This window comes from Vanessa atalanta, chromosome 11 (genome assembly GCF_905147765.1).
Source record: "Vanessa atalanta chromosome 11, ilVanAtal1.2, whole genome shotgun sequence".
In the NCBI taxonomy this organism is placed as follows: Eukaryota; Metazoa; Arthropoda; class Insecta; order Lepidoptera; family Nymphalidae; genus Vanessa; species Vanessa atalanta.
The window spans coordinates 2,498,528-2,525,519 of NC_061881.1; the positions used below are offsets into that span (position 1 = coordinate 2,498,528).

Sequence of the window (26,992 nt, forward strand, 5' to 3'; positions counted from 1 at the left end):
TAATTAATATAGCATAATGAATGTTAACTTAATTAACACCAAATATTAAATATTTCCTATAATCCCCATTATTTTCACTACATACTAACATCTAATTAAAATTTATTTCGTTGACATTACGAACTACTATTAAAAATAGAAAGAATCAATATTAATTAATATTTGAAAATGCACGCCTAATGATGGATTTATCTAGAAATTTACTTATTTGAGATGAGACTTTAATACTGTGTATAATAATTACACGACTTCAAATATAAAATACAAAATAAAAAAAAAACCTAAAGTCAATATTTACTCAAAAAGAATAGAAACACGATAAATTTACATTCGTCTTAAAATTAAGAATTAATTATTCTAAGAACAACTTTTGAGATATGAAAATATTATTGCATAAATGTGTTAAATTTCACGCACTCTTTATTAATTTTAACTAATTTCTAAAAATCGATAATTACTCTAGAAATAAAAGTATACAAAACATAAATTGTATTGGAATCTGATGTATCCACTCGAGCGCCACCTGTAGGACGGTACTATGGCAGAAACCTTTACACAGGTGCCAAACTTAATCGGATACATGATGCTTGAACGCATAGAACATGAACAAAAAATAAGTATTTATTAAGATTTTTAAATAGACCTGAGCTATTGTTATTAACTCAGAATTTCTGTACACTTTATCAGAAAATTTGACTCGAAAATAGTTTCTGGTCAGAACACCATATGCTATGTATTCTTCAGTCAAATCCAATAAGTGCATACGCTATATAAATTTGAAAATTTTACAAGTTGAAAAATACAGACCTTATGCCGTAGTAAAAGATAGCATATCTGTATCGAATACACAGGTGATTGTACAAAGCCAAAAGGACATTATTTTACCTGAGTTCAGATCTAAGGTTAAATCGAATGCACTTCAGTTTCGATCTGAACAAAGTTGAATTATTTTTTAATGATTGTGCCAACCGTTTAGTTTAATCAGACGATTATCAACAGTGACAGCCACACATCGGCAACCCGAGCTCTTCCTCGCCGTACACTCCCACCAGGTTTTCAGTCGCCTCGTAAGTTTCTTTATAAATCTGTAATTACCCCAGGCAATGGTAGGGTTACCGAACTTCGTCATCTCAAACTTTATAGCGCCCGGCTGCTCTATTGCTGTCAAGGGGAAAAATATTACAATGAAATCCTTGATTATTCAATATTTTACTTAAAGCTATCTATAATAGTTAATCCTATGAATACTAATGGGAATATGTCAATAGATGATGGTTGTTATATAAATTACATATATTTTGGTAATAAAAAGACAAAAATAGTATTAATCTTTAATGCGAAATTTTAAATAAAAAACAATACAATTTGAGTACATTCTTTTATTTTTATAACAGTCGTATTCTCTTTTTGACTGGGATTGATCTTTGCTAATAGATACAGATAAATAAAATTAGATATAAAAATTTGATCACGCAAGTTTAGCCACATTACAAGTCACAGTTTCGTGTTTTCAATCTTCGATGACCACTTTACCTTGTTCGATTACTATAAGAGAAGTAATGTTCTCCATAATTGGCTTCAGATTGTTATGTCAAAAGATAAAAGCAACAATATACACTCCCCATACCAAACATCCTCGATTATAACAATATCCTAGAGGAATACTGAAGTTCTAAAAGAGGTAATATGTAAAATCGAACTTTCACACTTACATTCAACATAAATCTCAAATTTATTTAATGAATCACAATTCTAACTAATATATAAGATCATTTAATAATTATTATTATTTTCTTAAGTGTTGGATTTCGAATTTTCATTGGAAAGTTTTATATTTTTGTATTGAATTCCTATAATTTTATCTATTGTTATTTTTGTACAAGCTTGGCAATTTAGCTTTTAGCAATTGTTTCAGTATATCTTCTTACTTTTAGGTATATTTATTAAACAGTTTCAGACCAGAGTAAAATCACATACACTTTAAATTAATTTAGGATTATTACATGTACATACACGACTACATAAAATGTTATCGTATCCTAACAGTTTACAATAATAAAAGAAAACGTGCCTTATATTATATTGCATTTTATAGCAATCCAAAAGTACTAAATACATTTTTTTGGTATTCTTAGTGCAATTCCAATATACAATTTTGCAAATCAGGTTCACGCTAGACAAAGCACGCAACCAAAGTCACCAAGTCGCGTGTGTATGTTTTACTTGGATTGATATAATTTAAATGGTATCGCTTTACCTATGATTGTGATTGTTAGCAACTTGAACAATATTATTGTCAATTGTGGTGACCTTCGCTCGGCATCCCCTCGCTTGGTTCACACATCGCCATTTCTTCTTCGACCCTGCTGTGGTTAGCAGGCAGAATTTAAAGATGCCGATGCGAAGTTGTGGCTTTCCAAATCTGGATACAGAAAACCATGCATACTCGCAATCTAAAACAGTTGTAGAAATGATTATGAGAAACCAGAAACAAAATGCCTTTTTGGGTGACGATTCCTCATTATTTTCAACTATCGAAATCAGTCTAGTATGTTATTATTGCACAGATATAAAAGCTAGACTCCTAGAACGAATATGCTCATTGCTCACGAAATAAACAATTTGAAGGAAATAAGGATGAGAAATGAAAAAGAATGCTGAACAAGAAAGAAAGAAGCCTTCTGAAAGCGATATAGGTTGTTTTAACTATATAAGCGCATTGTGAACTCGCACGACACGAATTACTTTAAGTGGACTTCTTAAATTGGTCGACTTTTTGGCCGATTTTAAAGTTTATATTGAATCTCCAATTCCATTCATGCAGTAGATGCTAACATGTTAAGTGTTAGTGACGATACAATTTAGCATTTTTTACCTACACTGAAAGACGTCAATTGACTTTAATGGCAATTAAGCATTTTTACAAAACGCTTCTTGAAACAATAACAAACTCATTCAGGCTCTTAAGCTAATCAGATCTTGACACGTAAATAATACGAGCATAACATCAGTCAAAATATGAGCTTCGTGTTATAGCTCAAAAGCGTATTCGTTTTTAGAGTTAAACAGCATGCATACTAATCAAGGTAAGCGAAATAGCTTCCTCCGTATTATGTATTAGTATAAATATGAACTCTTTTTTATGTCAGGGAGAGAAGTATAAAGATAGCCTTGTTGTGTTTAAATAAAAAGTAGGTAATCGATTCGTCTATCGTATGTTGCGGGACGTCTTAGACAATTGTGCTAGAGTGGATAAACGGATTAATAGCACCTTATGGTTTCATTTAAATTAGATACATTTATTTTAATTTATAATAATAAAAATATTAAATAGTGTTTGGTGACATACTAATAATAATATGGCCGTTATTAATTATTTACACTGAAATCAAAAACCTTAAGACTAACACGAAACATTGCATCGTCAAGTACCTTAGCACAATAAGCTTTAAAAAAATATTTATTACCACAACATCCAGATTGATCTCTTCCGTCAAGAGCTTTTCTTTTACGTGATTTATACAAACTAACGATCTCTTCTACATATATTTATAAAAAAACGTTAAAAAGTTTTAGAGTAAAAATTCCTTTTTTGGCCTATTAAATTACTATATTGTATATCCTGGATTTAATTTATATTTCACATTTTTACTCTTTATCTACATTCAAAGTGATGTGGTATTAAAATTGATGCTTCATTTCCATTTCAGTAACTTTGGCCTGAAGGGACAAACATACACACTTTAATATTTAAAGGTATTTTTGAGTTCTTGGAAGAAATATCAGTTAAGTAGGAACCTACTAAATCAACCAGTCAACTTATGAAATATGGTTATGCTTGTTCTTAATAGAGACGACGACTCCATCAATGGTGTTGACGCGAGCGATGCACCCCACTTTGTTGCATTTCCAAGATATTCTGCAGCCGTTCTGGTAGTTTTTGGAAAAGTGGATTCCTTGAAATAGCAGGCGCATAGTGCCCTTTGTTGAGATGTATACAGTTGCACCTGTTACCAGTAATATGATTAATATTCGATGACAAGCGTTCATAGATGTAAAGTATCAATTAATAAAATCTCTGGTGATTATACTATATAATATATTTATTTCAATGTAACACACACAAATGTCATTTAAGTAAAATTCTAACATTGTAGTTACCCATTGTAATTCAATATTTTGATGAGAGAAATAAAAAGTTATCATGAATGTAAATGTTCATTTCTAATTTTTATGAGTTTCTTCCCAAGAGTGACTGCAGTGGCAAGACAGCCTCTCTTACAGCAGCGCCACGTTGTTCTGAAACCCGAGCTATATTCACGTCTAAATCTACGAGACCCTACAATTAAACACGGGTTTCCTCGTTGTCCTAATCCAAATCTAACATCTGTGACAGAAAAACAAATCTTATAAACTTTACGTGATTAACAATGCCAATATGGTACATTTTAAAGAAATGTGTTTCGTAATAAAAAACAGTTTACTTTAAGCAAAATTTAATTCATATACATAGCTGTCTATGATAAAACAATAAAATAAATTTATCCAAACGATAGACAAAAATAACATTTATAAGTAGAAGGTCATTCTAATGAATGAAATATATAATAAGGCTCATAATTTACGTACTAAAAATATCACCGAATTACGTATCGTATTGAGATATCGTCGAAAGCTAAGCTATTACTCTAAAACGCACAGCTTTTCGAATTATATACATAATCTTTTAGAGATCATTAAATAAGTTAACATTCGTCATTTTTGTTTATAAACAATTAACTATTTTATCGTTTAACAATTCACAGCTGTGACGTCACTTATTGGATGGAAATCCGCACCTACAATTATGAAACCTATTCCCACAGCTGAGAACATGTCCTCGTATTATATACTATGATAAAATTATTTCGTTCAGGCTATCTATCTCCCTTGAAACTAATGATCCTTTTTCTCCTCTGTAGATAGTTTAGGCCATAAGTCTGTTTTGGGCAAGATTCTTGGGAAATTTAAGGCATGAAGAGCTAGCGAAGCAGCTCGGGGGGATGTAATGGGAGATGGCAGGATGGCAGATGTAACAGTGGGAGGAACTGATACAGCTTGGGATCTAGGCCGCAGTTGGACAAAGGCACCATTCCCGCACCGTGCGTGCGAAGGCGGTGCGTGATTGTGTGCATCGCCTGATGCTATTAGCTTGCCCGCCATGAGTCGTACCCTCGCTCTACATCCCATGTGTTTCGAGGAACAGTAGAAGAATCTTCCCCCGACTTGAGAATATGTAAATCCTTTTAGCACCAAAATATATTTTCCTTTTTCCGTAGGTATGAACTGCACGTCTGAAATGCCAATTTTTTTTAGTATCGATTAAAACATAAAAACCAGAATAATATTTTCGGTAATCTTAAACAATAATACAACTTGACTTTCCTGAAAATATATTTATTCGTATAATAATATATTTTATTAAATATAAAAGTCCTTCGACTTTTTGGGAAAAAAAATATTACTTTTATTTAATTAATTCGAATACTACAAAGAATCTTCCTTAAATGAAAAAAATAGGTTTTGTACGTGTTTAGAAGTTATTTTAATATACCTTTCTGACTTGTAATTTCGCAGTTACACTTTATAATAAGTTCCGTCTTTAATTAAATATCGGGGCGGCGGATGGTTATGCTCAGTGTTGACTTTGACTACTTGACCGTTGGGCTTGTAGCGTACCTTCGCTGTACAACCTTGAGCTTTGGAAGAGCAAGACCAGTGCACGGTATAGTTAATCTGCGAATACGTGTATCCATTCAGCATAAGAAGAAACTTCTTGCCGCTCCTAGTCGGTATCAGGACAGCTTCGTTGTCTAAAATTCAAAACATTCTTGTCAATATCAATTGTTTGCGATAACTACGTGTAAATTAGGTATGTAAGTATGTAGGTCGAAGCGACTCTTGATTTAAAAAAAAAAAACAACCACATCAAATACCAACTTTTCGGTTTGGTACATATGTGTTAATGATCTGCGGCATTATTGTATTTCATTGTTCTTATTAAGTTTAGACGCATGATCGGACAGTATTTCCACGAGCAAATTTAGGGCACACGACATGTATCAAAAGAGTAAAACAGAAATTATAAATAGATTTAGATTTTTTTAAGCCTCTTGTTTAGTTTTATATAAATTTATAAGATATATTTTTTTAATTGTTTTGGAAAGTGGATTTAAAATTAACCATGATAATTACAATTATTCTTATTTGTAATGAACATAAACGGTAATTTTCACTTACAATTTTTCTTACTTATAACTTATATAGCCGCAGACATGTGACTTGCAAGAACTATGATAACAAGCAGATTTTCGTTAATTATTTCAGACATAATATATACGATAAGTATTTTCCTATTAAAGAAATGCTAAACTATACTTTCGCGTTAAAATTTATTGCATATCTTAAACTATTAAATACATTTTAACAAAGTAAATAAGGAGAATATAAACATAAATGAATTTCTCTACATGGCAATGTTCTAAATTTTATTTACCCATTTTATATGTGTAATTAAATTTGACATTTAAAATTCAGGTGTTGAATATGTATCGTTCATTTCAACATGGATAGGACCATCTTCGAGACGTTTAATTCTAGCGTGATCAAATGACACAAATGGCTAAAAAAAATTTCATCAAATTTAAATAGGACCAAATAGAAAGTACATCAACTATTTACAATATATATAATAATACTATTTACAATTTTCCAAATCGGATCATAAACGACGGAGTGCTGAGGTAACAAACAAAAATTACAGCCGAATTAATAACTTCTTTAATAGTTAACATATTAATCTAACTGTTAATTGGTTTCTTCTTTGATAATACTTCAGATGAATATTACATAAAATAAAAATAATACATAGGATCAATATTTAATTAGATTAATTAAATATAAATAAACGTTAATTAAATTCAATACTAGTAATATCGGCCCCTAAAAAATATTAAATATAACTCAAATTAAATTGTTGTTGATATTTAATCAATTTATGATTAGCCATCACATATAGATATACAATGTCGCGTACTTTTTTACAGGTTTTTTTAGCTCTACATTCTATAAAAATATCGTCGGTATTGATACAAAAATACTCATCACAAAGATGTTAATGTTGATTTTGATTGATTCAAATACGAAAAATGGTACCATCTCCAGTTTCTCAGTTTCCTGAGTCCTGACCGAGCTTCATTTGTAAATATAAATTCTTGGGGTAAATAAATGATAATTCATAATTGGTATCATTAATACTTCAACTATGGAAGTAACAAAACCGACCAGAATACAATTATTACAGTAATTATATAGGCAGACAACCAATTCACACATTATGATAAGTACCATGTCTAGTGGTATGTGTAATAATTATTTACCTAGTATACTAAGCTTCGAACTATGTAAGATGTTCTAAATTCTTTAATTGACTTCCTTAACACCAGAACTAAATTATACGTAATATTAACGTTTTGCAGCATAGGTTTGTACTTGTACATATGATCAACCAATAGTGATCACTTCGAGTAACAAAAACAAACCACAGAGACATTTCTCCTTTTTTAAATTAATTAAAAGCTCTAAAATAAATGTAATCAATTATAGAATTTAATTAAATACCAAAATTAGTTAAGTCACGAGACATGGCTACTTCATTAAACAAGAAATTAGTTTTAAAAAAAAAACAAAAACATTTACAATAAAAATACATTTAATATAGCAAAGTTTCACAAGGCATATAAAAGCAATAATCACATTTCGTACGTATGTAAATATACTAAACACATCACATTGTATGTAATACTTAAACTAATTAATACTTATACGTGACGTAGGAACATTTTAACAACCACTACACGACTAGATTATTTGAACATCGTTCACGTTAATGGCAATGGAAGCACTTATAAGACACAAGTGAACAACTTACAAAGTCTATGCTAATATTGAGCTGCTTCAAAGTATCAGCCACCAACCCCTTACGGCGCACATTGGTAGAATACCGTTACTTACGAATTATGAATTCCTTACGAATTGAATTACGAAAGCCCAATAGAGGCTACCAAGCTTTCGGAAATAAAAAAGGAAAAATACTTTAGACAGTAAATATATAAGCTGGAAACCACTATTCCTAATACTCGTGTTCTTAAAGCATTTATCGTGTTAGGGCAGAGCTCATGTATCACGTTAAAAAGTAGTATTTAAGAGTTAAAATACCTTCATTTGTTTTCAAACGAATGCATAATTCGTCACAATCTTTATGTCCGGCAACTTCGTCATTCGACTTACTACTACTAAAAGTGAAATGCACATTTATTGCTTTTTTTAAATAATTATAACAATACTTAGAATCGTAATTCACAATGATGATTTGAAACGAACAGCATTACTTCCATTAAAATTTCAAACACAATTCCTTATTACAAACATTCATCAACCTCTCATGTAAAATTACATTGCACGAGGTTTCTATTTTAGGAGGACAATTACTTAATTAAAATAAAACTAACTTAAAATATAATTGGCGTGGACAGTATTGTCTTATTAATTACAGATTAATATATAATTATAATAGAGGCGAAATTAGTTGACAGGCCAAAAATTTGATATGGCATCGAGTATAACATGATAATACGCATACGCTATATGCAAATATGCAATTTAAAAAAACAGGCGTCTATATTTTTTCGATTTTATATGCAAATGTCTCGGACAAGCCCGACGTAGACTTCTCGCCTAGTATTTAGTAAGACATAACATAAATACTATTATATTACTATATACTATTAATTCTGAGCGTAAAATGTGTAATGATGTCCTTTGAGCTTCTTATGTTACCTTAAATGTAGCTTGTTATAAATGCTATTCAAATATATTCTAAGTAAATATAGGAAATTTAAACTTTGGATCAAAAATCTACAAAATATAATGTTGACTAAATATTGTGCGTCATTTAAAATTATGGGATCACAGCTATAAAAACTCAATCTATAATTCACGTTTAAAATAAAATAATCACATTATTTGTCCAATTATAATAGATTCTACACTGCCTACTAAATTGACTTGCGAGTCATGACGCCTAGAAAAGATTTCAGACTGACAGGATTACATTTATAGGAATTATAAATATGTAAAAAATGGTATATTAATCATTTAATATATCTATCGTGTATCAATTAATAAAAAAATGCGTTGTTTATCGTTTCAAGCAATTATACACGTTAAACGAAACGCGAAATTAGAAAGCATTTCGACAATTCTCGACATTTGAGAAGTTTTGAAAATTCATCAATTGTATTGCTTGAACAACTGAACATAAGAAGTCTCAGTCGTATCTATTCTAATGTAATCTTGCATAATCTGTACCCGTTTTTGTCCGTATAAGTACACACGTATCTTTCATACATAAATAGCACTTTGTACAGTAATTGCTGTTGATTGTTGCGCGACGCTTTCTGGCCAACTAACAAAAAGTTGAGTAAATGGTATGTGGGTCTTGTCCAACTAAATATCAACGAGAAATTACAGCATATGTCGATATCGGCTTTAGCTAAATAAATAAAAGGTATGGACCGGGATTTGCATACTATAACGTTTGTTTCAAGCCATACAAGTAACGTAGATACAACATTTATAAAATATCTATATTTAATATACAAATATCCCGCTAAGGAGCAGCTTGGTGGAATAATCTCCAGCATTGGTCTTATCCCAGTAGTAGTGAGTCATTTACAAACTATTATTTTATGTATAAATATTGAAATATTACTCGACCATATATTTATTTAAAATTAATACACCTTTATGGCAGTAATGAAAGCAGCTTAAAAATATATTTAGGAAATTAATTCATTCCAATAAGCAATAGGAGACATAAATGAACATACTAATATAAACAGAGGTAAGTTTGTTTGTTCATATAAATATATAATATGTATGTTGTATTATATTACTTAGTAATTCCTCTGAGTCGAAGCCACTGTCACTATTCAGATTGTTTTACAACCTTTTTTATATTACTATAGATAAAAAACAATGTTTATCTTAAAATAATAAAATCCTGAAACATTCGCTAGTATGTTTTATAGTCAGGGCTCATTTCCAAGCAAGCAAAATCAGTTGAAGTAGTTCGGAATCATAAGTGCGTACCTCTATGCTAAGGAGTTGAGTTATAGATTAGGTTCGATGTATTTTTGTATGAAGTAGTGCGATGTTTCTCAATGCCAAGAAACCACTATCTGGTTAAATCTTTCAGATAACACACTTACTAATATAAATAATTTAACTTAACCTTGCGTATGTATGTGTTGAAAAGTACTCGTAATCGTATCGTATCGTACAGATAGAAAAAAAAAACAACTATGTTAGTGATCCATAAATGTTAAGACCGATTAACATAAATATTTAGCACTTTTGTGGTTCCAAAAATAGTAACTTTCAAGACATTATTACTTAAAGCAAGCTGTTTTCTTGCCGTTCCTCTTTCTAGTAACTAGTTCGAAATTTGTTACTAACCGAGAAGATAAAAAGAAGAACGTTGACCTTTGAACTCAACGTAGTATTATATTTATGCGAATAAATTAAAATATTACTAGTCATTCGAACAATGATGCAGAGCAACCTCTAAGTCATAGAAGGAAAATTGTCGATTTCCCATTCGTGAACCTGATATTTTGCGCCATTTATCTGAAAAAAAAAAACACAGAGAAAATAAACAAAACAAGAAAACGTCGTGGTTAGTAATTATGAAATGGAGTTTATTAACGTGATTTACCCAGGAGGAATTTTATCAAAATCAATACTGCTTAGGGTAGAATAATTTATTAATTTAAACATATTTATTCAGAGTAACTATAACTAAAAGAAATTTTAACAATTTATTACAAAAATATACGAATATCGATCTGAAAATTTTATGAAAAAAAGGTTAACGATACAATTTTTGTATAATTATGACAATCGTTTAATTATATTAGATTTTTAATTACGTATATATTATATAATTTAATTACATATAACAAAATATACAACAATATTCCTTACAAAAATGCATATTTACTAAATTGATATCACTATCTGGTACTGGTCCCTCCAATTTTAGTAACAATAATTTCTAGTTTCTAGCAATAATTTTGTATATTATATAAAGGCATCTGCAATAATGGAAACTAAATTGCAAGTTTTTAAAACAAGCTTTAATTGTTTTGTTTCCATGAATGCAAATTAATTATGGCATACAACTTAGCCTTTTAGTTACAATATTTGTATTTCATATCATATTACTTTGTTAAGATATCACTATATCTTCAGTGTAAAACAAGAAGAGTTATAAGCCCTTAATTTGTGAATCTTATGTAAGAGCGCTGACGTCTGAAGCATTATGCCTTGTTGATTTACAAGATTGAGTTTTAATATGATTATGCGTCTGTTAGGTTTGGTCTAGAATAAATAAATAAATATCCCCTTTTCATAAATCGATTTTTAATCGATTGGAATCATTGTAAACTAATTCTATAACCGACGTATGATTTAAAAAAAGAATAAACTTATTAACGAAATATTAAAACTATTTTATAAAACAGTGTTTTATTGACTCAAGCGATTAAATAAAAGTTAAGTACCTACTCTCTTTTATGTCAAATAACAGAGACGACATGCACAGACTGCAGTGTTAAACTACAAAGTCAAAACCATGAACACAGCTTTGATGACTTTATTAAAACTCATTAAGGACTCACAGTATCGGTTAATAGCTCTGTAATAAAATAATATTTATGCTATTTGTTGTTGCTAAATATTACTTATTTGTATTATAAGTAAAGCTAAGAAGCTCGCTCGTCAATGTGTTGTTTTCAAGAGCCGAGATGGCCCAGTGGTTAGAACGCGTGCATCTTAACCGATGATTTCGGCTTCAAACCCAGGCAGGCACCACTGAATTTTCATGTGCTTAATTTGTGTTTATAATTCATCTCGTGCTCGGCGGTGAAGGAAAACATCGTGAGGAAACCTGCATGTGTTTAATTTCAACGAAATTCTGCCACATGTGTATTCTACCAACCAGCATTAGAGCAGCGTGGTGGAATATGCTCCAAACCTTCTCCTCAAAGGGAGAGGAGGCCTTAGCCCAGCAGTGGGAAATTTACAGGCTTTTAATGTAAATCTGCTGTGCATTTTCAATATGCATCAGATTATGTCGTACTAGTTTGCGCCCACAACTTCGTGATAGGTATAAAAAATAGCCTATGTGTTTCCTAGAGAAAACAAACAGACAGGCATAATTACTTTCGCATTTATAATATTAGTATAGATTTTAAGTAAAATTTACAGGCTGCCAATGTAATAATAAAAAATATGTATGAGATGAAATAACTATTAATCTTGTACTATACATATGTATATAGGTATGTAAGGAGACCTATATAAAAATATGGTATATATACTATTCTATTGTCTATCTACTTTTTCGCTTCCGGGTTTACCCGCTTTCAATTATTTATTCCATGGCCTCGGTTATCATTAAAAAATCTACATCGAATCTTAATTAGTTTATCAGTTTATAAAAAATATTTATTTCTAGTTTGTATATGTATATATATGAGTAACATGTCTTTACATATTCGCGTCTATAGCTAAGTATCTTATTACGTACTAACTTAAGCGAATGATCAAAGAATGTACAGTATGTAATAATCACACATATTTCTTATATCATATAATATCACGCACACACAGACACGAACGCTAGCTGTGGTTGTGGTACCCATAGTGCTTGATGATCATCCCGGCGACTGTAGTCAAACTGGCAATGCAATGTTTCCGTCTCTTTCTCCCACACACCCATCTCGTCCTGTCGCCTCTCGTTCTCTCTCTGATGAAATTAACGCCGTTGTATATTATCATGGGATTTCCCCGACGCGACGTCACAAATCGAACACCTGCAAGCACTAATGGAAAAATTACTAATTAAAAAGGCACAAAGTTAATAATTCAATCTCAAAACATATACATCGAGTTCTCCGTTACAGTTTTAATTCATAACTTTATTACAATATTATAAATTTTCGGAGGCATTTGTTTGCGCTGAGATATTAGCTGTTTATTTAAATATTTTGATGCGGAGAAAGATATTCGTTTTATTTTGTTGCCAGCTAATAAACTAACGATAACGATTGCACTATGAGTTACCTCAGATTATTTTTTATGATCAAAGAATGGTGGTCAACAACCATTTCGAAAGCCGGAAAATCTTGACTAAATCAAATATCTTAATAGTATCAACAGTAGATAAAGTGCCAGGTAGATGTGCCGCAGCCGGTGACAGGGAGAACATTAAAGAGTAATATATGACATCAAGTTTTCCTGTCACACATACCACATACCATACCAGTATCACGTTCGATATTCGGTCTAAGAAATTATATCGTATATTTTTCGAATAATAATAATAATGTGTGCTATTAAATTATAACTTATTTAAAATGAATAAATATTACTCCAATATTGTTTAACATGAAACATTTCCAAGTAAACAATACATTGATCTCGTGTATAAGATACACGTAATGCCATCTAGCGGGAAATGGTAGCGACGCTTAATTCGTAATGTTACTGTTTCGTAAGGTACAGCTTTTGTACATTTTGATTCGAGGGCGCTGCTTATCGAGTTAAGTATTTTGATTATTTCATTTGAGGTATGTTGTCACAGTGACTACAAAATTACATAACAATAGCCAGCCTTCATATTTCTACTCTACCTACTTATGTTTAGTAAAGTCCACTAATTGCTTAAATTCTTATTTAAAATCGTATATTTACTTAATTTTATTATAATTAAGTTTATTTAGTATTAAAATTCATTTTTACGTCCGCCTAATTGTATAAATTACTTTTACCGACTTGTCGATTTTCGCATATTTTGTATAGTGAGTTGTTGAATACAAGACGTAATGATCACTAATTATGTTATTTCAATATACAGTGTACCACATTTGAAAATTAGATTGACAAACGTGATTCCAAAAGCTTTCGACTCGTAATGAACCTTGCATTTTAGTTTATATGAAAGTGAAGTGCTATCAGAATGCCGATTAAAACAGTCATGAGAGTATGTGGAACAATAACTAACGGATTTCTTGCTGTGAATGCGCTTCGTACAAACGCTAATAACTCAGCGGCATTCTCACGGAACGATAAACACGGCTGCTACATTTAAATATTTTTTCCTCTGCAACCAACATTGAGATAGCTAACGTAATAACCACAGAACGCGCTACTATTATAAAGATAAGCTAACTTATATATCAATGGAGCGCCTGTGCATGTTCGGCCTAATCTCGAAAATTTTACTTATGGTATTCGATTTTCTATATAGAATGGACCGACTGCATGAGAATTATTTATTATAAGAACCTATAGACACAATGACTAAACCTTTAAACTTCTAAGACATTGCGAAATATCAGAAAACATAAACCATACTACATCTCGACATATATATGTATACAATATGAAATAAAAAAAATAAAAAAGCCTTTTATTTCTTACAGAAAATGCTTATTTACAAAGTTAAACGGTTTTGTTTTAGAGAAAAAAAGAATTCGTTTATTATTATTATGTTAGTAGTTTTCATATATATGTATATTAAGTAAATAATAGTATGTTTAGAGTATTCCGTGCTTTGGCAATTCATTTTGTAATCACACCACAAGTAAATATGCTAACTTACATATAAAAATGCTATAAAGTAATATCTGTGAAATAACTACAAAAAAAAGCAATAATATTAATCTTCTTGTTATTCTTTAGCAATAAAACACCCACTCCATATTCTGGCCAAACTAACGGCAAAGGCGCAGTATTCTCGGCATACACAGGCATTCATCCAATTTCACAATGCCAAGGTCTTTGTACGAAAAAACCATTCGAAGTAATTAATCCAAAGTTTTACTGCATCGAAGACGTTGTTACTGCACTGACCTAAAAGTAACTTGAGAATACATTTAAATATTAATTTAAGTAGTATTCTTGACGTTTTGACTCTTTCTAGTTAATATGGAAATCCATAGTTGCTTCGCGTTATACATACACACAAATAACATTAACCTTAAAATAAATAAGTGACATATTAAATATTAAAGAACTTTAGTGTTTTGTGTTCAATAAACATTAAATTCACAACTTCAAATTATTTTGACCGTCTACAATGAGACATGTACTCTTATGGTTAAATATTATGAAATTCTTCAAAATAAATAAAACATCACGAGCAGATACTGACATCCGTAGAGTGCGGACGTGACCTTCCCACATAAGAACATACTTGATATCAAGAACGATCTACTGTTTAATTTATCACGAAATGAGATAATTATGTCCATTACCTAAATGTCTTATTAATTATAACGAAATGAGCAGCATTATAACAGCAGAAAGACTAATTAATAATCAGTACATGTGAGCCAGCTTTATGTAAGAATAACCTACATATAATAATGCAGCTGGGCTTTACGATAGCTTATTTCCAAGTCTTATGCCACCCTAGATAACATCTTCGGAAATTTGCCTTTTTCAAGCAGTGACGTACTTGTGTGCTATGTATACGTAGATATCATTTGGTGAATATATATTGCTGACTTATTATGTTAAAAAAGACGTCTCAAACGAAGACGTCGAAACATTCCGTTTTATATATAATTTTAATATACATTAATTCTAGAGCACCTTATCTAGGTAATTATGTAAATTACATTCAACATTGTGAGCTCTCGTATGGAACTACTGCTCCTATCTCGACCCTTTACATAAGAATTAAAGGCATAATTACGAATAGTTCAGGGAATTATGACGGTAAGAATATATTCAAAACTTATAATTAATTTTTTAACGTCTCTTTTGACATTGTTAACTACTGAGCGTTTAGTTCCTATTTCCATTTAGCAATCAGATCGAATAATAATTAATTGATCACACAAAACAACGGAACAACAGGCGATTTAAAAACTACAATGAATGACTATTTTCGTAACAGACGAAACTTACTTTGACTATTTACATTTTTGTCTTAAAATACCTATCGTAAAGTAAAAATTATTTTTATAGTATACAACATTACCAAATGATGATAAAAAAATAAATTATTCCGATTCCAAGAACGTCTAGTAAAATACTTCCTTAGACAACCTATAGATAAATATATTACATAATAACATTTATTATAGAATATATAGCTAATAAAATGTCCGCACATAATAAATTCAACTATTTCTAGTTCAAGTAAAATATAAGCAATATTTATGCTTGGTTTTTATTTATAATCTGAATAATATTTAATGTTAATGACTATCACTAAAATTTAGTTATTATATAACAAATTAGTGTATCGGTACTCGTGTTACCTGCCTCTAAGAACCAGTTACGTACCTCCAAAACCTTGTAAAACCACATTCCCGTTACTAATACCGCGTACTTTTACCTCAGGTATTTATTTTTTATTCGAATATATTGATGCTAAGGGCTAGGCTGACAAAAAACACGCTTTGAACATTCTATCTATGCCTAATACCAATAATTGTAAGGATATCTCGTCCCTTGAATCGTGTAGTGTTTGAATTCGGGATGCCCAGTGATCTACCTGCAGCTGTCTAAGGTACATTGAACATAATGACCGCATTATACAAAAACATTTCAAATAGACATACATCAAAAGGCAGGATGTCTAGACGTCCTTTTCTTTAATTCCCAGTATAAGCAGGTAGATCTGAGTTAAACGCACCGACCCCACCGACGATACATGAGGATTCGTTTTTTATTCAAAATGCATTGAAGTTTCAAAAACATCTATTATTTTATTAAGAATACATTTTGGCACATATCGACATCAATTTCACATTAGAATTATTAGCAAATTAACTATAAATATATAAAGTTATATCTAAATGGCAACTCGTAGGAATAAAATTTTTTGTACTTATATAAATACTCATTTTTGATCACATTATTATTTCAATATTTAATTATTCAAACGCATGATACGGTGTACGTGGAAGTAACAAGTTTACAAAATAAGTTTCATAACCCCTACTGACTATCTTTAATTCCAACTTTAAAGTACTTGACAAAATGTTTCTTTATCTATAACGATTTGAAGTGTTTCCAATTTAACTAGGACTAGAAAAAAATTGTCTCGATCGAAAATTTAGGTAACATTACAAACAATCCATTAGCTTTTGACAATCTAATGTAAAAATTTCAAGACTTAATTCGGATACATTTACAAGATAACTCGATGAGAAATATGACATCTATCTCTGCTATCAGTATTCCTTTAACTAAATGTATAAAAATAGCAGTATATTACATCATCAAACAAATATATCGTCAAACATATTTACTATAAATAATTCCAATGCGTGATACAACAACCGAAATGAAAGGATGTTATCTAGACAGCGTCGCTTGCTTTGTTACGGAATAAATTGTATTGTCCTGCTCAATAATGATTTCAAACAAAATAATTCGTTAATCGTCAAACATTTCGCTTTTGAACGCGTTCGTAAATGTGCTGGAAACTTTCGGCGGATGCGTGTGGATAGGAGGTTGTCCGAGTACCCGGTCGTACATCGTGAGTATAGATGCCGGACAGTTCCTAGACTTTCTCGAAGAGCAATACCACAGCACACGCGCCTTTTCACGCCTTTTCGATGAGTTCACGAAGTACGTGTTCCCCTCGAAGAACAGTAGTTTGCCTCCTCTCGGTGTGTACAGGTAACGTGCGCCACCTTGCAAGCACATTTCATTCGTTAAACGATCATTGTAATGACAGTGTGGAAGTAATTAGCCATTGCAAGTTATGCGCATAGACAAAGTAACATACCTTCATCTTTATTAGTGGCTAATAAGGTCGGTAGCGTGTACGTCGTCTTTAAGAAATCTTTTTAATAACAAAATCAACAATTTAGTTCAACGTCGTCGTACGCACTACCGACGTTTAATATAATGTATACACACCGAAATAAAGAATAATTATTCCCAAGAAAACACTTTCAATGTTTCAACTAATTTTAATAAATCTCGTTAACATAAAACATTTACAATTAAATTGTACTATGGTGAAAGGTATATATTTTTTAAACTAACATCGTATAATACGCCTTTGTAATTGCGAGGCGATGTTTCATTTAAAAGTTGATATCATTTTTCTCTGAAAATGCTCGTAAATAAATATTTTTTTAAGCAACTACATAGTAAGCATGAGGTGGTCGATAATATGGCTTATAGTTTGATATCGTTTCGGAACATTTGGTTTAAAGCTTCAATCGTATACGAAGCAAGCAATCGCAACGTTGTTTTGGCAGTACCGCTATACTGCATGTCGGTGCATGGATCTTGCTAGCGCTGCGCCAGCGCCAAACCAGCGCTGCTTCCTGCTGCCACACATTTCTCGTCCTCTTGGCCGCGAACGCTATAATAACATCCCACTTTTACCTATCTGGTGATATAGAAATTCATTTTAGCTGCAACATACTTTCAAATAGCATTATGCTGTGCAACCTTCTCTCTATTGTTATTAGATGCTGTGTGCATGATTTTATTTATCTATACTGATCTCTGTATTGAGGGTTTTTTTATTAGATGAAATATACACCAAAGTTTTTTTCATTTTACTACTTGCAATAATTAAATTTATCAGTGTAGAACAAATAATATATATGTATTAAATTTCAATATAAATAATTATTAAAAAAAAAAAACAAAAACAAGACACATCGTCTCGCGTTTGACTAATTTTTATGGCAGCCATTAAACGCGGATGTTGTAGCTAAGTTATTGCGTATGTTTTGAGGGATGGCAGTGTAAGAGTGAGAGGCTGGATGGTATCGATTGCCCCACGAGAGCTAGTCGCGCATGCCTCGCGCGCCGCGCGCCCGGGGCTGGCGTGCCACGCACCACCCACGCCCGCCCGGGCACTCACCCACGCAATCGCGCCACCACCTAGATCCGCGGTTTGAAAGATTGTTATATTTATGAAAGCTCTCCGTCGTCAAATTACAAAACACAAAACTCTGTAAAATATTTATATTTTCGAACCATTGCGCGTAGAGTAGTAGCCGAATTGTAGTTGTTAACATATAGTAATAAATATATAATATATAAGTAGTAAAACCATTATAAATTAATAAAGAAAATTAATAAGTCTAGAAATATTTTAATGCGTTTCGAAACCGGAAGTTTAGTCATCGCTTATGTCGTAATTAATTAAATTAAATCAACAATTACACTAATACATATTGCGTGAGCATAACCATGTCCTAATTAGATATGCCGGAAAGATACCGTCTGATCACCGACAACGTAATTAAAATTCAAAAACAAACATCATATTCATTCCTTGTAAACATAAATTGCAGCATCATTAGGCATCCATAAACACGAAATAATATATAGAGCAAAACATTTCGCGTAAACCGGAACGTTTTCCTCGTAGCCTACGCACACACTCGCAAGATAAGAAAGGGACGTACATCAAAATTAGGGCATACAGGGCGTAACTAGGCTGTAGCGCGGGAGACAGCAGGGTACGCCCATGCGATCCCCATGCCCTGCCGAACTTTCTTCTTTCATAACTTTGTAGCTCGTATTGATCCATCACAACTGCGCGATTCATATCCCCATACATACAACTGATATTGCAACGGCCCGGGCAAACTACTTCAAAGTAAATCGCGACCCCAAAATCTGTATCGGATGACGATTATAGCTATCGAATATTTAGGGCATATTCGTAGCGGGGACTTTTCATTTGACTTTCCTGTTTCCTTGTACGTTTGTATCGGAGTTTGGTATTCTGTTGTTGAATAATATATCGTTATTAGAACTGCGTTATAAATGTTAACGAGTACTCAAAAAGACTGGCTTTTAAAAAAATATAGCTGACCTCATTACCCCACTAAGGTAAAAGACGAGAGCTATTGAAATACATTCACCGCTTTAAAAAAAGAACATCCATGTCGGAAAAGTCTTTTTTTTTCAATAACAGCTAATTAACACAATATTAATTTGCAATAAAATTTACTTTCAGTCAAATTCTTTATGTGAAATAAAAACCATGCTCAAAGATCTCATATCATTTAATAGTCCTTAACAGTATGTTATTAACAGTTCTATAGCATTAAAAACTTAATGAAAACCCTTTTTAGTGCGAATAAATTCAACCGTTTTTTTTTTTGTTTAGTTTAAAGTACTAACGCTGTTAAATAGCAAAACCGTTTTTGTACATTTTATATTTTATGTAAAAGTAAACTATACAACAAAATTCAACTCTAGTTTTAAAAATATATGTTTTAGAATTTAACATAGGCTAAGTAAAATAACTCACAATATACTCCTTATTGTGTTTAAATCAAATCTCGCTCTTATAATTGATATAAAATGTTAAATATTTATTTCGAGTTCAATTAATTTCTATTTGTAGAGTAGCAACACTTCTTAAATATTATATAATAAAATAAAAGAAGTTATACTTTTGTACTCATTCTTAATTTAAGTACCAATTGAATGGAATACGATACCATACGATCATCAATAAAAAAATATTTTTAGATTACAAAAATCCTTTAAAGACAAAATCTCATATAAAAAATTAAAAAAAACTATTAAAAAAATATAAATAAAAATATTTGATTGAAAAAAAAATATTTAAGTCACGAAATAAGTAAGTACTTACAGGTTTCTCTTTGATGTTCTGATAGTAAAAAAATTACACAACATAAATATTACGTAAACAAGAGTGAACGGCGCTCAAACGGTTTTGCTACCTATATCTATGATACGCATCTTTACGTCTTACGTACTTGCCATCGGGCGTGAAATAATAACTTGGAGGCCCGTGTATGTGTCGTCCACGCACCAGGAAGAGGACGTCACCGTCTCCAGTGTGTGCAGGGGCGGTAATGACGTCGGCACGACAACCCGCCATGTCACGGGAGGAACAATACCACTGCTTGCGGCCGTGGGCTTGCAAGTTCTTCAGATAGAACGTGTAGCCGTCGTGCAGGAGTAGCGACTTCCCAGTCCTCGAAGGCACGTAGACAGCCGGCGCCAGTTCTGAACCCATCGGACAACATCAGCATTCTACTGAATATAACGACTATACTACAATCTAATTGCAACGATATTGTACATAAAATGAAAAAAACAAACAAAATATTATTTATATATTTAGTTTTTCTGTAATTATTAACAAAATTTTAACAATAATAGTTGCACTTTGTATAAAAATAACATAGAAGTTGTTTAGTTACTTTGTATAAATGTATGAATACATAAATAAATATATTATATAATAATTCAATGCGAAAATATAAGAAAATAGTCAATGACGCAACATGTCTTTTCCAAACAATAAATAAATTCTTGGAAGTAAACATAAACAAGATTTTTTCCTTTCAAATAATTTATATTTTACAATCAAAACCGGTAAGTTTAATTCCTTCCAGTCTTGAGCAATCTTTCGGTGTAATGTCTGAATATTTTGTAAATTTCGACCATCGAGCGGCGCATACGTGTCGGGTACGACGCACGCGCACGAGCAGGTCAGCGTGCATGATTATGTTTCCCCTCCACAGCGACCACTTCACGCCGGTAGGTACGTACTATGGCCATACATTGGAACTTAGTCCGAGAGACACAATACCACAAAACTTTCGGCTGATTCCGATACGCGTTATGGGCCCGGTATAAGTAACCGTCGTACGCAATTTTTGGGTAGCCTTTGTCGTTGTAAATAAGTCGCACTGGAATATGACGTTAATGTTAATTTTATATCAATATTTGTACAAGCAATATGAAGTTGAAGCTAAAAATAAAAATATCGAACCGGTTAAACTCGGTTATACGGTATTAGATGGTTTAATACGATCATATTTTACTCAATAGATATAATCCGAAAACATACCGTTCTTTGCTGTTAAATTATTTTTTTACAATACTAGAACTCTAGAATACTAGACTCGATTACTCTATTAATTCCGTCTTTGTGGAACATATATACGTACGTCTATAATTAATACGTTCGATATAGATATTCCTCTTATAACCGACACTTACGACCTTACCCAAAGAGGTGTGTGTAGGATTTGTCAATACACATAGTTATTTCCGGGCGGTTTAGCCTGCTAACTATCGTTATTTGTATCAATATGACTCAGAGACTAGTTTTGACATCGTATAACCGAGCTTATCCGTTCTATAACAGAAGCAATTATTATAATAAGCGTTTATAACTGTGAATATAATATTTTGGTATCAAAGTGCAGGCAACATGAGGAGTGTAATGAAATCGATCGAATTTAAAAGTTTTTATAAATATATTTTATTAATGTTGCTATTGGATTTTTTTATAAATAGATAAGGAATATAAGTGCACAATATAACAAATGCAACTGGACAAGATTAGCAGACTCTGACCTTCTCTAAAAAATTAAATATGTTTAAGTTATCTCGTTTTTAAGATTTCCTTTTATAAATAATAACCTTTTTTAAAACTCATTTAGAGAACATAATTAACAAACATGAATAGTGAGAATAGAGGAACACTCAATCGACAACTGTCATGAATAAAACGGTGGTCACTTCTATTAAAACCTAGCGTTACAATAAAAACAATTGTTGCTAACCTAACTTTAAATAAAAGAGAATGTATTCAATTATCTTAACAAATCTAACATAAGAAAAATCATTAGTTTAAAACTTGCTAGAAGACAATTTTCTGCCTTTATCACAAGTGTGCATGTGGAAATGGCACCACACACACACACACAAACAAAACACACTAATGCTATTATTTAAAACCAATGGCGCGTGGTTTACACCGTATAGTTACAATGATTCCTACAGCGATGTCGCAGCTCGGAGAAGACAATTTTCTTTCCGCACGTGTGTATCCTAGCTCCGCATCCTCGAGAACACGTCCAACGTCTTTTACCCCTGTAGCAGGCGTCTAGCTTATACCAGTAACCACCCATCTTTAGGAGTTGTTCTTCCTCTGTATGACTGGTTCTCGACGTGAATAATACTGCGTACAAAAGTAATTTGTGTTTACAATTAATCGCGTGATGGGTTATAAAGAAAAACATATTCACCAGAACGCAGTGGAGCAGAGTAGCAAACTTTATATCGAATATCCCTCCTTGAAAAGAAACACGATTATTTCCCAGCAGTGGAATATTAAGACGTTGTTAACGGTTTACACTATACAAAAGTAAACGTCCGCGAAACACTAATATTTTTTTTTTATATTTCGTGACTTCTGTAATCAAAAAGGTAATGATGAATGAAAGTAACGTCATGAATATCATTTGATTTATGAACATTAACAAAATATTGCAATTGTTGTTACATAATATAAACACCGTAATATAATCATATAAAAAGGAATAATAAACGAATACCATCACGTTACACGAAATCCAGTACTTATAGCAATACAAATCATTCCAAAAGAGAAGTCTAAGTAAATCTTTGGTTATAGTCTCGAGATAGGTACTTTCAGTACAAGATCATAGTTGATTGAGCTTAGGCAAGTATAAGTGGTCACTGGCGTCAGTTCGCAATCACATCCATATAATCTCTAATATAAAAACTATCGCTCATATTAAGCAGCCCATAAGCTGGTATACAATAAGGCTACACTATTCTATATCTACGTCTAAGTACAAATCATAAATATTGGAGTATTTCGTAACATTGTCTATCAGTCGTGCCGCATCCTACGCCGCGGTCAATAAATAGAATTTTGTAAAAAAGCTTCAACAAGACGGCTACACTATTATTAAAGCTATAGTTTGTATACATAACTTCTAAATACTTTGGTAAGAGAATATTGCACACCATGTTACACAGTTTATATATCATTAAATAATTACATCCTTACTCTAGTATCGGCCGCTAAGGCATTGGTACAAGGCGAACTCGGGGACTAAAACTCTAACTATCAATATCATATTTGGAGCTAAGGACATAACCCCACGAAGCGTTCTACTCAGAAATGTCTAAGTAAGCTTGATATTATAACAACAAGTGTAACAAGTAACAGTACAAATAATAGAAACATACTAAAACAATATTTTATAAATTTGGCATCACGCTATTTAGTAACTTAGGCAGTCTTTAAAGAATATTCTTAATTAGTGTTGTATATAAATAAATGCAGTTTCATGTCGAATACAGACAAACAAATATACATAAACAATGAAGCAATACAATCGTTTCACGAGCGACTCTCCAAGTATGCGCTTAATGCCTCCTGTCTAACAGGCCGCGTACAAGGAGGTCGCGCCAGGCCTAGAGGAAGAGAGCGGCGTGCGGCGCGGGCGGGAGAATTGGGGCCGGCGCCGCCACCAACGTGCGAGGAGCACAACTTTCCACGATCTTATACTTCCCCATCGGATCCACTTCGAATCTCCTCGATTCGTGCTTAGCTGGATTATACGTCGCCGGATGATTGTGCGATCCTCGAAAGTATACCAAACGGCCGTCCCTGAGACATAGAGCCACCTGGCATCTCTCCGCTTTCTGATACGATCGCGCACATCTCCATGTCACTCGTCGAGGATGAGAACCGCCATCTTCATAGAAAATGTGGCCGTCAGCAACCAAATGCAGTCCGCCCCGCGCTGAGCGTATATAAAACCATCCTGCAACAACGTACAACCTATGATATATATGCGAAGAGCCTCCATCTCTATATTTGCTAACAAATAAATATTACGTTTACAGTCATTAAAATTATAAGTATGAAATATTTAATAGATAAATTAAATGCTTCGTACCTTTAATCGTTCTGTAAAAACAATAATGGGAGTTTTGTGAAACATTGTGCCTCACACTTTTCTATCAAATGTAAAGTTACAAATTCATGAAAATCTAGATGGCTTACATGCAAGATAAATTAGAGAAATTCTAGATGGTTTCCAAGCTTAAAAATGATCTAGAATGTTTTGTTTTTATTTATTTTTTTAATAAAATGCCTGCGTTAATAAATCTTGGCTTTATAGATCCTAATCAAATATTCAAAGGAGCGAAAGTGGCGTGCGATGCAATAAAACCACGTGACTGACATGAGCGTAATATAATCGTTTCTTTGTACCTATACAGAGAGAACTCTTCTCACTACCAGTACTCACTACACAGCGTATACATTCATCCATTTGGCGACATTCGCCTGTAGCTACCTTTATCCATAATAATTAATACTTTCCACTAAAATAATATAAAATATCTTATCACAATATAAAATAATACTTCAAAATAATACTCCAAGGGTTAACTTAAAAATACAATCGTATACATCTTATATGGTAAAACTGGTACCTCTATTGGTAAACATTGTGCGTTATATAGCTATTTCATCCAAAAATAAATCTTTGTGTAAGTACAGCCAGAGCTATAACATAGAATCTTTAATAAAATATGGTATTTAAGTACATACTAAAAGCGAAAATAAAAATAATCTTAAAAAGTTTCACAAATATAAAGATCTCACTAAAAACAAAAAAGCTTACATCTACAACGTATACATTGAGTATTACAATTAAGTAAATTGTTCAGTAAATGCATCCCCTACCTTAACGATTCGTACATTAGATCCTAACATCGTATACATGACATGACATGACTGGGTATTAACAATCTCCTTGCAACTCGACAACATAACTTAATCAACCTGGTAATCGCAAACCGAAACCAACCATTCGGAGCCGGACTCCTTTTCAACAATCATTGTATATACAATACGCGAATAAAATTGTAAAAAAATATGTAAAAGTAATATATAAAAATACTTAATATCATAAGAGAACTATCACTTTGTACAATAAACTACACCTAGGACCGTCGCGCGGAAGATCTAGACTGAGACATAGGCAAGATTAAACTTCCTATTTCTCCGCACAAACATACAAAAAATATTCTTTGTATAAATGCATAGTGAAAAATACTGTAAAAAAATACTGGCCTTAAATATCTGTCACTGTTATAATAAGAAATATATTATGCAATTCTATAAGTTTAAAATTTTAATTTACATGTGATTAGGGGAGGACGTTCCTCCGCACTCGCCTAAGATCAGCCTTCAAGTTATTGTATGCAAACGGTCTCACTAATGTGCTAATAATATATTCGTATACTTGACACAGACCATGTACGTAACTAGGGTACTTGTATAACATAGAGGTGCTATATTTAATCTCTTTGGAGAGTTATCAATAAATTTGCAAACTAACGTTTGCTTAATCTCGCATGCTTCATTACGGAAAGCGTATGGTGACCACCGGTGGAAAGGCACATGAACAGTAATAATCATTCCATTCGAAGAATTTAATTTCGAGCCAGTTTTAAATGCGACACTATTTCCTCCAACTCTCGTCATCGAATAAAATAAATTTTCGTTGAGATCACGACGTGTGCCACCACAAAATTACACCGGCAGTCCCAGATATGGTGCAAATTGAATTGACTTCTTAATGACTTGTAGACATTTCATGAGATTAAGTGTAGAGAGCATGTTTAGAACATGGGTCTGAGGGGCGTTGCGCGTACGCCGCAAGTGTGGGCACTGTTCATCTGTACGACGCGCAACCCAAACGTATGTACGGCAGCTCGGCATCGCGGGTTTCTGGAACATCGCCACCACACCTTTCCACTGGCGGCTCGACCGTTGAAACAGAATCTATGGGCGCCGACTTCAATAGCCGGTTTGCCGCGTTTGCTGAGGCAATACCGGAACTGTCCCGGGAAGCAGGGAAATGGGAACGGCAGTCCCAGGGTAGGAGGAATATCCGCTTGTACAGCTGTGCCTGTGCCTGCAACTAAGAACTGAATTGTTAGTAACCATAGGTCGTTTTATTATCAATTAGACTACTTTTTAAGCGCATAAGCATTAATGTATAGAAGT

General features: G+C 32.4%; 1 protein-coding gene across 17 annotated transcripts in view; it reads right to left on the reverse strand.

Annotated features, from left to right (window-relative positions):
• The window catches only part of LOC125067160 (modifier of mdg4), a 335,555-nt gene that overhangs the window by 280,418 nt on the left and 28,145 nt on the right, over positions 1–26,992 (reverse strand). The window contains exon 5 of one of the 17 annotated variants that reach the window (XM_047675559.1): positions 4,921–5,333. The exons of 12 other annotated variants lie outside the window; for them this stretch is intronic. In XM_047675559.1, the coding sequence (XP_047531515.1) occupies positions 4,936–5,333 (398 nt within the window). In that variant the 3' untranslated portion in view covers positions 4,921–4,935. Of the gene's footprint in view, positions 1–4,920; positions 5,334–20,779; positions 21,145–24,234; positions 24,735–26,589; positions 26,907–26,992 lie in introns of those variants that run through there. 4 more of the 17 variants (XM_047675567.1, XM_047675561.1, XM_047675566.1 and 1 more) reach the window with 4 other exon arrangements.